General features: G+C 39.5%; 1 protein-coding gene across 12 annotated transcripts in view; it reads right to left on the reverse strand.

Annotated features, from left to right (window-relative positions):
* Positions 1 to 12,045, reverse strand: part of exd (PBX homeobox extradenticle) — a 378,101-nt gene that overhangs the window by 43,204 nt on the left and 322,852 nt on the right. For 9 of the 12 annotated variants that reach the window (XR_015535862.1, XM_087351479.1, XM_087351471.1 and 6 more), the window contains 2 exons: positions 11,111 to 11,225; positions 128 to 276 (listed from right to left, as the gene is read on the reverse strand). Coding sequence is in view for 11 of the 12 variants with exons in the window: in XM_087351479.1 (XP_087207605.1) it covers positions 128 to 276; positions 11,111 to 11,225 (264 nt within the window). In the remaining variant the exon portion in view is untranslated. The remainder of the gene's footprint in view (positions 1 to 127; positions 277 to 11,110; positions 11,226 to 12,045) is intronic. The other 3 variants (XM_087351449.1, XM_087351470.1, XM_087351466.1) reach the window with 1 other exon arrangement.

Consider the following 12,045-nt stretch of genomic DNA (forward strand, 5'->3'; position numbering starts at 1 on the left):
ACTCCAGATAGCAAAGTAGCAACGCGCAACCCAAACGTCTATAACGCGACTACAAGACTTTTTTTTCGTATTAATTCAGGAAAAAATCAAACAAATGATCGACAACACTGAAGTTGTAATGTCTTACCTGTGAACCTGACATTGAGGAATTGTAGTCACCCCCATTCATATTCATGTTATACCCCATACTGTCTTGAGGGCCCCCTGGGGGTGCAGGTGACATCATTGGGGTGGGTGTCCCCTGGGAAGCAGGACCCATGCTGTATGGTGATGCCCCTGCTCAAATGAAATACAATAAAATGTGTTACGAAAATTAGAAGTGAAAAAAAGAACAGAACGTCACATTTTTAAACAAATTTACACGAGTCACAAAAAATATAAGATTATGGGAACATGCTGTCAGGCGAATTATGCTAACTAAACTAGTCAAATAAATGGAATAATGTCGGTGGAATGAGAATGGGGCAAATGACCCCTGCCTGCTGAGAGATTATTGTCATGCAACAGTGGCAATTTTTTACGAAGCTCTGCACTAGACTCTTTCGTAGATTACTTTTACAAATTTACAAATCACTTTTAATGACCAATATTACAATTACTGCTAAAAACTGCCTGATAGTAGCAAGACATGCAAAATGAAATATTCTGCCACCTAACATCATTACTGAGATATTTTATGCTTCAGATCGCAGCAAATGTCCATCAAGAGCAAACAAACATCAAATTCGGTTTAAGACATTAATTATTTGATCCCCAAAATTAAAAGCAGTTTCTACCTGTGAATACTGGGCTATATATGAGCCAATAATAAATATAAAATGCAGTCAGCAGTCACAGCGTATTTCGATGTAGAGCCAAGTGATTCACAATAAATTTACATTTCCAATCCCGAGTTTAATTACATGAGCTTAGGAACACGATTCGGCCAAAGACTGCAACTTCATCCGTGTTAGCAGTGTGGGACTTGTAGGTCGGTACCAATGTTTCGGCTGTATATACAGCTTCCAACTTCAGAGCTACTGCATTACAACCCAGAAGACCAACATCGACACAGACTAAGTCTGTGCTCGGGAGATGGAAAAACCCGGCGGGAGCTGGAGGTGTGTTAGTGGGTTAGGAATTGGAAAACCGTCTTTAGAAACAAAAACTGTGAGAGAAAAAAGGGACAGGGTATAGGCCTCTGAGGAGAGACATTGGAATCCGGCCTCGAGCTCTGTGCTTATACTGAAAGAAGAGACTAGGCGAGCGAAGGAAGGCCTGCGCTCCCCAGACCCATTCAGACTGTCAGGACCAACGTTACGGACTTGTGATATATTAACTCCATTTCGTTGCCCGCCTTCTCCTCAGCTGGCTGGCGAGCCTTACAACCATACTCCACGTCTCCGTACACTCCCACCCAAAACCTGTGCTTCAAACCCCTCCGCCCCGATCACAAAAACACAACAATCCTTTTTGGATAATGGGAAAAAGTAGGGAGTCACCCTACAACGGTTTTCAGCATTTCCCATACTAAATTTGTCAAAAATTGCCCTGTTTTAAGGTCTGCTTTTTCTTTCTTTTTTTCAAAATTATATGCATGTTAGTGAACTGTACCACTAAAATAAACTACGCATTAGCCTTGAAGAAGACAGCGTGCTTCTATGAAACGATATCAAACCTGCGAGTCCACATGGCATCACAACCCACAACATCGACATCAAATGGAAAGAGTTGAAGACGAATCTTAGAATTGTGGTACATCCAACAAACCCCGTCCATCTTGAAAATTTAAATGTGACATAACAGTGTCGTAAAACACGCCAGTCTTAAAGAAATTTCCACATTAGCGTTTATACGGCACTCATGTCTTCCTGCAGACTTAGAGTAGTACCACCCGTATGAACGTGAAAAGAATAAGATTGGCTCTCATCGCCGTCAATATTTTAAAACCGGAAAACTACTCGTAAAGAATTGACGGTAAAATCTAAAGTGGTGCTTAAAACACATTTCGTTGAAAAGTGCAACAAAGCAGCATATAAAAATTAAAACAATTACTTATTTTCTGCTTAATTACGAAAGCTGTGAGCGTTAAAGCGTAAACATGTTTTGCTGGTTCTACAGAAGTAAACGAATGACAGACAAGTCTTGTTTTAGTGCATTATTTCCACAATGAAGAATACCAAAATTAAAACTACGTAATGCTGCGAAACAAAATATATCCTTCCTTATCTTTGCTTAATTAAGTAATATAATACGATTGTGTGTATCGCAATCTCAAACATGATCTTTCGAGTTTATTATAATAACTGTGATGCGTTGTAGTACAGGCCTCCCTCAACAGTATTACCATGACAACGGTTATAATATTATCCCATAAAGCCCAAAATCCCTTAACAGCATATGCTCTACATATTAACCAACTAGCATTAGACACCCTTACGAGATCAGAGCCAACCTTATAAACATAATATATTATTTACCATCCAAATAATAGATCACATAAAAGAAAATTCTCTTATGCCATCACTAAACCTTTAAAACCACAAAAATATGATTGTGTATCTCTGTATTGATGCACAGGTCACAAACATAAACCGTTATTGACTCGCGTTGGGTTCAAGACGTGCGTCTCTGAAAGTCAGAATGCCCCCGCTTTGTCGAATTGAAATCAACGTCGAATTCTCCTCAGTTGTAACGCCGTGCAGATATCAACGTTTCAGAGAAACAGGTAACATAAATTATGTTCCCCCCGAAACGTCGGTGTCTACATACAAGCGCACAAGGAATTACCACACAGATGACCAATGACGATAAAGTTGAGTTCTTTCGCAGATTCGCATTCCTAAGCTCGTGTAATGAAACTCTGGATCACAAATGTGAATCACTTAACTCTACATCGAAGTAGGCCATGATTGTTGCCTTCAATCTGAGACCTAAACCTTCTTAGTAATAATGATGCATGACTGAACACTATTTTACAAACCTGCTACGACCAGGCAGTGTTTATAACATGATTAAAACGCTGAAATAACACAGTACGTAGCGCGGTTGAGATTTTTCACTGAAAATTTCATGGGTAAGGGATGAAGATACGAAAGAAAACTTCTTGTGTGTCTACCGGCAATTGGTCGGATATACAACACTTCATCATTAAGCATCACAGCAAACCATGAAGAGATTAGGGAGAGATGACGTATACAATAAATAAGTAGCTACCATTCCGCGAAAACTCATAATCTCATAATAGTTATAAAACTACTAGCAAAACCACCCGCTCTTCACCCAGCATTTTATTAAAATAAATTACAGTCAAGTAATAAAATCCCTTATAAATTACGTCAGTCTTATTATTACTGAAAGCCAAAAGAAAAATATTGCCCATCGTGTCCCGTTCTTGGCCCGGCATTTTCTTAAAATAAACTGTGTTTTGTCAAATACCTATTTTTTTAGTGTTTTACACTGGAATACTGTTTCAGAAACTCAAATTTTTCTCAGCTCAAAACTGTTCGTGTTTTACCCCTTAAAAGCGCTGCAACTTGTTTGACATGTGTTCAGTCCGTTTAGTCCGGATCGTAAGATATTTATGCGCATTATAAACTCGCAAGTAGGCATATATAAATTATTTTTATTCAAAAATAATTTGTTTTCAATGAGGTCTTGACGGGCAATCAGCTGCGTCCGGTGGCCGCATCGAATCGACGTTTTGAGAGCCGTCTCGGTCCTCATCAACAATGATTTAATATGTCTGCGAAGCCCTGGAGACGACTGTCGAAACGTCAGTTTAATATGGTTACCTGACGCGGCTGATTGCCCTGAAGACTTCAGTGAATTCAGCTGCATCTCGGTCTGTTTGTCTTTGCCACTCTTTTAACACAAAGACCTGTGTTTGAGTTTTTGGAATGCATAACACTTCATGAGGGGCGATTCCCTGCTGCAATCAGCACAGGACAGAAAACCGAGGACGAATAATGTGGCAGAATTAATGACCATTAACGTTTACAGATGAGCGTACAAATTCCAGAGTGAAGAGGTCAAAAGCGGAAAGATACGGACAGTTGTGCTGGGGAGTTTCGGGTCAGATCTCTATCAACAGACGTCCTGATGATGGGGAAAGAGACAGTGCCCGAGACGTCGGCGAACTTTTACCATTTAACACGGCTGACTGCCAGATAGAATTTCATCAATTCAGAGCTTTTATATTTCTTAGAAGGTGTATTTTTACACGTAGACAATTTAAGATGTAATCAAAGCGAGGATAACTAACGGTTTGGCGTGCGAAGAGAAGCGATGTTTTAAGTTTAATTCCACTCAAATTTTTAATTCAATGTAAAGCCAAGAAAACAGTATTATTATCAGTAAATTCAAGAAACCGTTTTATTACAGTTGCCGCGTTATTACCACGTTTAGAAAATCAATGTCACACAGTCTGGACTTCTATTAAAGAACGTACAAAGTGTAAAATCTATGTGACGTAGAGTATTTCATTTGCAAGAATTTAAACGTCAATCATTCATAATATGAGCCATTTAAACACGACATTCCATCATGTTTTGACTGTGGCTGTATCTTGGTATACAGCCGAACCCTGGTACAAGTCTGATAGATGTATTTTCGGTCTGCTCCTTCCATCCTCTCTCACTTCCCTTCGTTCACCCTCCATCCTCAATTCCCGAGATTAAAAATACACCGAATGATTTCTACGGCAAAAATAAAACGGAAAGAATGGGGCACCGGAGGAGGAGAAGAACGAAAGAAAGAAGCAGAAACTCATATAAAGAAGTTTTTCTCAAAACTTCCCATCAAGTTCCTTTTTTCCTTCTTTCGTTGTGAACGTAAAGGGGAAATGAGGGCAAAGGGAGGGGAGTGTGTGTGTGTGGGGGGAAGACACAGATAAGAGGTCTGGCGACGGAAAGGCCAACAGAAAATGAAGATTAAAAAAAAATGAAGAAGGGGAAGTAAGAGGAACAAGCCTGATGCAACGAAACGTGGGTCGTATTCATGGCTGGGGACATCGTTCATTATCGAAAAAGTGCATTTAGGCTCGTCTTCAGGTGACGATAACGACGTTCTGGGTTCTGTGTGTGATCTGAGATTTTCACAGCGGTGAGTATGAAGATTTCTGTCTTCTGGGTTGTTGCGCTGTGTAGTCTGGTCGATGTTTACCAACGTTTCAGAGGTCATACTGCCTCCGTCATTAGGGCGATGAATGACTCTCCACTCAATTGGCTGATTCATCGCCCTGATGACGGAGGCAGTATGACCTCTGAAACGTTGGTAAACATAGACCAGACTACACAGCGCAACAACCCAGAAGACAGGAATCTTCATCGCCCTTATGACGGAGGCAGTATGACCTCTGAAACGTTGGTAAACATAGACAAGACTACACAGCGCAACAATCCAGAAGACAGAAATCTTCGTTCTGGGTCCTGTCGCCTTATTGACTGTTCGGTAAATGCCGAAGATTTGGGGATTATTTAACAACGCTTTTCATTTGCATAGGTCATTTAAGTTAAATTTTGGGATAATGAATTGGGAAGGACGCGGGTCATGACTACTTCAAAGTTCTAAACTGTCTAGACAGATCGAGCAAAAACCGAGATGGACCGTCTCAGGGCCGACATTGCGAACTACGACCATCATAACTGACAACGATCGTAGCTAACCAATGGGACCGGCAGTTTGTCTTTGTTTAACTACGCTTAGCAACACCCCGTGATGGCGTATGTAGGAATGGAGGTACAACTCGGGGCATTCTTAACTTCAGCACGAACTAAATATATAGTTATACGTTTAATAAACATATAAATACGTATTTATTAAAGGGAATTGGATTAAAACTAAAAGTACTAATTCAAACAAACATACAACACAGAGGTTAAAATTTGAACAAAGCAGAAGACAAGCGGATAAGGAAGTTTTCGATATGACTGGCGATGATCTGCTCACTGATAAAAGTTGAAGGTTCAGGATTTGAGGTTAGGTATGGCGTTTCAGCTGCAGTAAAAAATGTATTACAATCCTGGAGTTCGGCAAATCACTTTATTATAAAAATATTTATATCTGCATGTCTCATGATAAATTACTGGTGAAATATTTCGAAACATCCTATAGATGGAGTAAGTGGTTTTATGTGTGCGGTCGGAGGGTTGCGGGGATGTGCAATATTATACGACGAAATAAGATAACTGAGCAAGAAGTGCTAAATTTTGCGGTTTTCCACACAAATTCTCTTGTCCTAAGTGGCTTGAAATAATGGGAACAAAGTCACTGTAACGCTGTACTAACTTCTGTGACCATCGAATCAGCGGTCTTACTGACAAATGAAGAACGCACAGCGTTAGATGAAGTTTTATACACGTTGGTCGGAAAATCTAAAGAGACTTACGGAAAGAATTTAACTAGCTCGGGGCAGGCTTTTGTAAAAACTTTGGTAAACTTCTACCAGACTACACGGCGCTACAACTCACAACATTGACATATTCGTTAAAAAAATCAGTTTACCTTTCTTCTGTATGGTTATGAAAGCATAAATGAGACTCCGTTTTCTCCAGTTTCTCCAGGCTTATCCATCCATGGAATTTTTAAATGAGCCATAAACGCTGCCTCCAAAATATTTCGGGAGAACGGAGTAAAGCTCCACGCATTTTTCGTGTCCCACTCTCTTTAATCCTCGATCTTAAAATCTGAAGGGAAGACACCATTTCGGAGACACGATCATAGACGGAATAATATCAATATGGTTCTTAAATAAACTGATTTCCCAAATCAGGACTAGAGTAATCTGGCTCGAAACAGGGTCCAGCGTCTGGCTTGTTTGTAAACACGACAACTAAACTTTAAGACGTGGAATTCCTTGACGAAATGACCCACTGTCAGTTTCCAAAGAAGGACTATGCTATGATAAAAAATAAAATTATATAAACTACCTGTCTAATCGGCTCGTTTATTCCGTGTATTTAATTCTGCATGTAACATTTTAATGAAGTTGGTAATGACAGGTTTCTCCTGTAGAGTGCAGCTTGTAATTGTACACAATCCGGCTAGCAGAGTCGTAATTAAACAAGAGAGGTACAAGTGGTACAATTACCGAGAGAAACTCTGTGCGACAGACCGTGATTTAGAGCGGGCTAATACTAAAGTTTGCGCTATTAATAACAGTGTTTAAATAACAAAGGTATCAAACGATACAACATAAATTACACGATACAAATAAAGGAGTCTGTTGTTTAATGACAGCTACAATTATGACTTGTATTGCTTACTTTATTTTCACGGTAACGGTGATGGTAAATACTCAAAACTAGGGACTTTGGTATCACTGAATTACTGCAATTAAAAGAATACTGAACTGCAGTGGTTAGCAATGAATAATTTGTAATATTTATTAATTATCTCACTGGCATATTTTGACGGCTGTAGGCATCCTAATGTCACAGAAAGTCACAGGATATTAGTTTAAATTTTAATACGGCAAGTGAATAAGACAGAATAGATTAAGACAAGTGACAGAAAAAGAAACTTCGTGATTAACATCTGATACGTCATTTGACATTTTAGTCAATATTATGCAAGTTTCATTTCACTTTGGAGTAGGCAGATCACGTGGTAGTCGTGGGATTCACAGATACAGCCTACAATTTTGTTGTCGTGTGGGCAAAGGTTTCAGATTTTGATGGCGAAATATCCATTTCTTAATTCGAAGGGTTTCGTGTTTGAATCTCGGTTTGAAGGTCAGTTGTCCTAAGTTTGCGATCTTTTTCTTTGATCCCTCAAGACAAACACGCCTGATTTAACTAACTTCATACAACAGAGTCCTTCTTAAGAAGCTGACAGTGCACTCAGCGAGACAAGAAGTTCCGTCTCTAATGATAACAATTTATTACCGTGTTAAAAATCAATTATTAAAAATAATACATACGTTTCGGGGGGGGGGGGGGGGGTTTATAAGTATGTGTCAATAATATATTTAAATGTTTATCTACGGATATTCGGCTAGCCATGACATGACCTGCACAGAGTGAAGGGTGCATGCGGTCGGTCATAGGCTAGCGACCACCTGTCAACTGTCAAATTGTCAACACATCTGCAGACCACAGGCAGCACAGAGATGTCACACCCGAGTTACCGGTAAGTTCCCCCCCTCCCCTGCTCCCACGGTGCGAACATTGGCAACCTGCAGTTGACACGTAGTGACCACGGCACATGTTAACTCCCTCCACACAATTCAAAAACAAAACACACCATGATCCCTGTATCACATAAGCCACATATATGCCAGGCTTTTTACAGACCTCGACCACTTTCAACACCATTGATTGAAATGTTTCACTCATACGCAGACGTCTCTAACTTCCAGAACAGGGTAGCCAATAAAACAAGGGGTTACAGAAACAAGCAGACCAATCGTATTTAAACATGAAATTTCGTCATTGTTTCAATTGGATAAAATGAACGCGTAATACACATGCAATGTTAGTCCATCGATTTTTTTTTTCTTTCGAGATTACTTAAAAGAATTCGACGAAATTTAGTATTTGGTGAATTTGCACTAAGAGATGTGAAGAGAATTTGGATTTCTTTTGTTTGTGTTTAATCTAATCCCTACTTTTAAGGCTAAAACTTTCACAAATTGCGATGTCGGTATTTTGAGTGTTAACGCCGCGTGGACTTAGTAGATTAGATCGACGTTTTTACAGAAACGAGAACTTCAAATTTTATAGATTTCACCAAAACGACCCCAATTTACAACAAACTAGTACATGAAACGAAATATACATCTGAATAAGGTTCGTATATTTTGACAAGCATTGATAACGAACTAAAACAGAAAATATGTAATGCTAACACGGTGTGTAATATCTGTATTATTGATAAAGTTCGTCAACAATAGATTTGCAACTGCAGTAAATGAACATCAAAACCATTATGGTATAGAAAATCTTAAAAAATGTTTTTTGGGAAATAAAGGATCAATACAACTTTTTACCACTCCTGATACGTCCCTGACTGTGTCCCTTCTTAGCAAGGGTTCGTTTTAAAATAATTGAACTGATTATTAATTACGACAACCACATCAATGCGTGATACATTTTTATTTACACTGTCGTATAAAGGAGGCTTTACGGACTATAAGACGTAGCTAAATATTAATATTTAAATATCTATTGACAGCGCATGAAAACCGTGAGACTACGCCGTGACACAATTTATTAAAAACGATACACGATTATAATCGATACCAGCGTGGGAAACCTACATGGAAGCTTAACCTTAATAAAAAAATCTTTGACGAAAACAGCAAAACTGTTGTTTCTGTCTTATTAAAATGGGCTTTGTTTACTGCCAGAACTACAGTGACCCGCTTTTACTCACAGCCTTCTGAACAACGCACAGGATAATTTCTTGTCAAGTCACAAACAGAACTCGGCGTTCAAAGAATCAATACTGAATCATATAGCATATTACGAACGGAAATTTGCATGTGTCTGCTGATCAGGACCAGTTGAGTTGTGGATTGAAAATGCCAATAACAGAAGCGAAACATTTAAAACTGACCTGTTTAAACTATACAAATAGACTGCAAATGAATTCTAACAAAACCTACTGCAAACATCACTGTTCATTCTGACATTTTCACTTAGTTTGTAAAATCTGTGTTGATTCTGATTAGCTCTGAATTTATGTACGAAGATGCGTATTATTTTATGGACGTCGTTCAGTTTCACTATTATCAGACACGCGAAATAAAAGGCGAGGGCAATAAGTGGGAAGAAAAACATGAAGGATATAGGAGACGAAGAATGAATGATAATACGGCAAGGATGGAAGAAGAAAGTAGGGACAAAAAGAATAATTACAGAAGAATACGCATAAGAGGAAAGTTTTATACTCAGAACCCTTTCCGCTTGCGTTCTCTTGCGATACGTCTACATTACGTGTGTGCATTACGACTAAAACCTACTTGTCCTACTGAAGCTTCATCACTTACAGAGACAAGAAAAACATTTCTGACCAACCTCGCGTATTTATAGTCATCACAGGGTAGGGCAAGTGGGGAGATTTGCGAGAACGTGCGTTTAAAACCACTTTATGACTGGGAAAATATTCCATTATGCGGTATCTCACAAATCCATTACATTTATTTCCTGAATTAATCTAAATTAAGTTTTGGTAATAAAATACAACTACCCCTCCCTCCCCTGGTGCCATACCTCTCTTCACTTCAAATGCTGATAGGGGTGTGTCACGTGATCAACGTCGCTACAGCGCGGAGCAGGGAATCCCTACGCCCCTCGGACCTTTATCCTAGCAGCAAATCCATGAGTAACGTGCTCCTCAAGAATTCCCTTTGTATGACGTCAGTTTACCTGCAAACTTGTGTTTCTGTGTTGACATACGCGTTTGAATCTCGGGCCTTAACAGCTGAGCATCTGACCCAACTATAATCGAGGCATGACATGCTTAAGAATTGGATGAGAAAAATCGAAATCTAAATGAAATTTTCTTTGTTGTTTTTCTGCACGGATACAAATTTACGAACTTCAAAACCTATTCGAACTGCACGCCAAATTATAGGACCAACATATTTTACTGAATATGCTTACGTTAATAAAAAAGTACGTGTTAAATCACGCAATTCAGCTTTCGTGTCTCGTCTGTTCTGTGTCTTAATTCTAAAGCAATTAATTCTTTACACACACATGGTAAGACTCACAAGGTAAATACATAATTAATATTATTTACGGCTGATATTTCGCGCTTTGCACCAAGTATATAAAATAAATACGTAAGTGGACTTCGTTTCCGCTTGCCTACCCGCCCATTCCAATATTGAGCTTACTCGAAGTAGTTCGACGACATTTAATATTGCGGATCGACAATGAAAACCGGTTGGCGAATTTAACTGAGAAAGGAGGAATTACATGAAAGCCATGGGGCGATGACAAGGCAGGGCTTCAGCTACAGAAGACGGCGTGCCAAATTTACGTTAGACTAGCTCGGGACACGCGCAACTCGCTTCTTGAAAAAGTCCATCAGACTCATAAAGATCCGGCCACTGTCGCGATGCACCCAATGTCAGCATAACACGTGACAAAGAGCTATGGCACCTCATGTTTGGAACCCCTACCTTGTTTACCGTTCCTACCTGCTGCCTTCTTTGCTGCATACAGATTCGCTTCTTCTTGTGCCTTTCCTATATTCTTCTTGTATCGTATCCGCTTGTTTCCAAACCAATTCGACACCTGGAACACAAGAAGACGGCGTAGTTCTAGACACTATCTGGGCTTAGTGATGAGTAGCTCTACCGAACAGGCCCTGCAGAGCAACCACTGTTTTTTCTCTAAGCAATACCCTGGTGATGGACGCAATGAACACCTCTGAAACGTCCGTAAACGTCTACCAGACAACACGGCGCAATATCCCAGGCGACGGTCATATTTACGATCGCAGCCGTGAGAACCAGAAATCTCTCCAATACGTAGTGCCTTTAGAGAACCACGTTGTACCTTTCACGTCACAGTAATGCAATGCCTGCTGCTTCGTCAATCAGAATAAGCAAATGCGAAGCTAATTAAGCATGAAATTATTTGAGTTCAAATTTCAAAGCGCCTTTATATTTCTTTAATTGCACCCGCATAAATTAAACAAGAAGCTTATACTTGAAAATCCTTTCGTCTAAGAGAATTTCTGTAATTTCATTCCACCTCGCGATTTGATTAAAACTCTCGTTTTTCCCCCTCTCCCAGTTGTAGCCTACACACACCCTTCTGTAGTCGTTAAGATAGCCCAAGGAAGAAGACGAACCCCTAACAATCTCTGAAAAAGAATCTGAAATCTTTTTAAAAATTGCTACCCTCCTGAAAGCCTATAATGAAAAGCTGGATCATCGTAACGACGCTGGGGCGGAAATGCCGGGGGTGGGGGAGGTGTGGATGTCTTACATTTCCAACATGGCTGCTGTCAGAAAGAGATTAAAACTTTAAAATATTTGTATTCAGCTGTTTGGTTTGTTTTATATCTGGACTGATCTTGTAATGGCAAGGAGAATTGCTTTTGGAATAT

This window comes from Zootermopsis nevadensis, unplaced genomic scaffold (genome assembly GCF_977971745.1).
Source record: "Zootermopsis nevadensis isolate Lab colony 2312 unplaced genomic scaffold, Znev_1.0 Znev_ptg000002l, whole genome shotgun sequence".
NCBI classification, from domain to species: Eukaryota; Metazoa; Arthropoda; class Insecta; order Blattodea; family Termopsidae; genus Zootermopsis; species Zootermopsis nevadensis.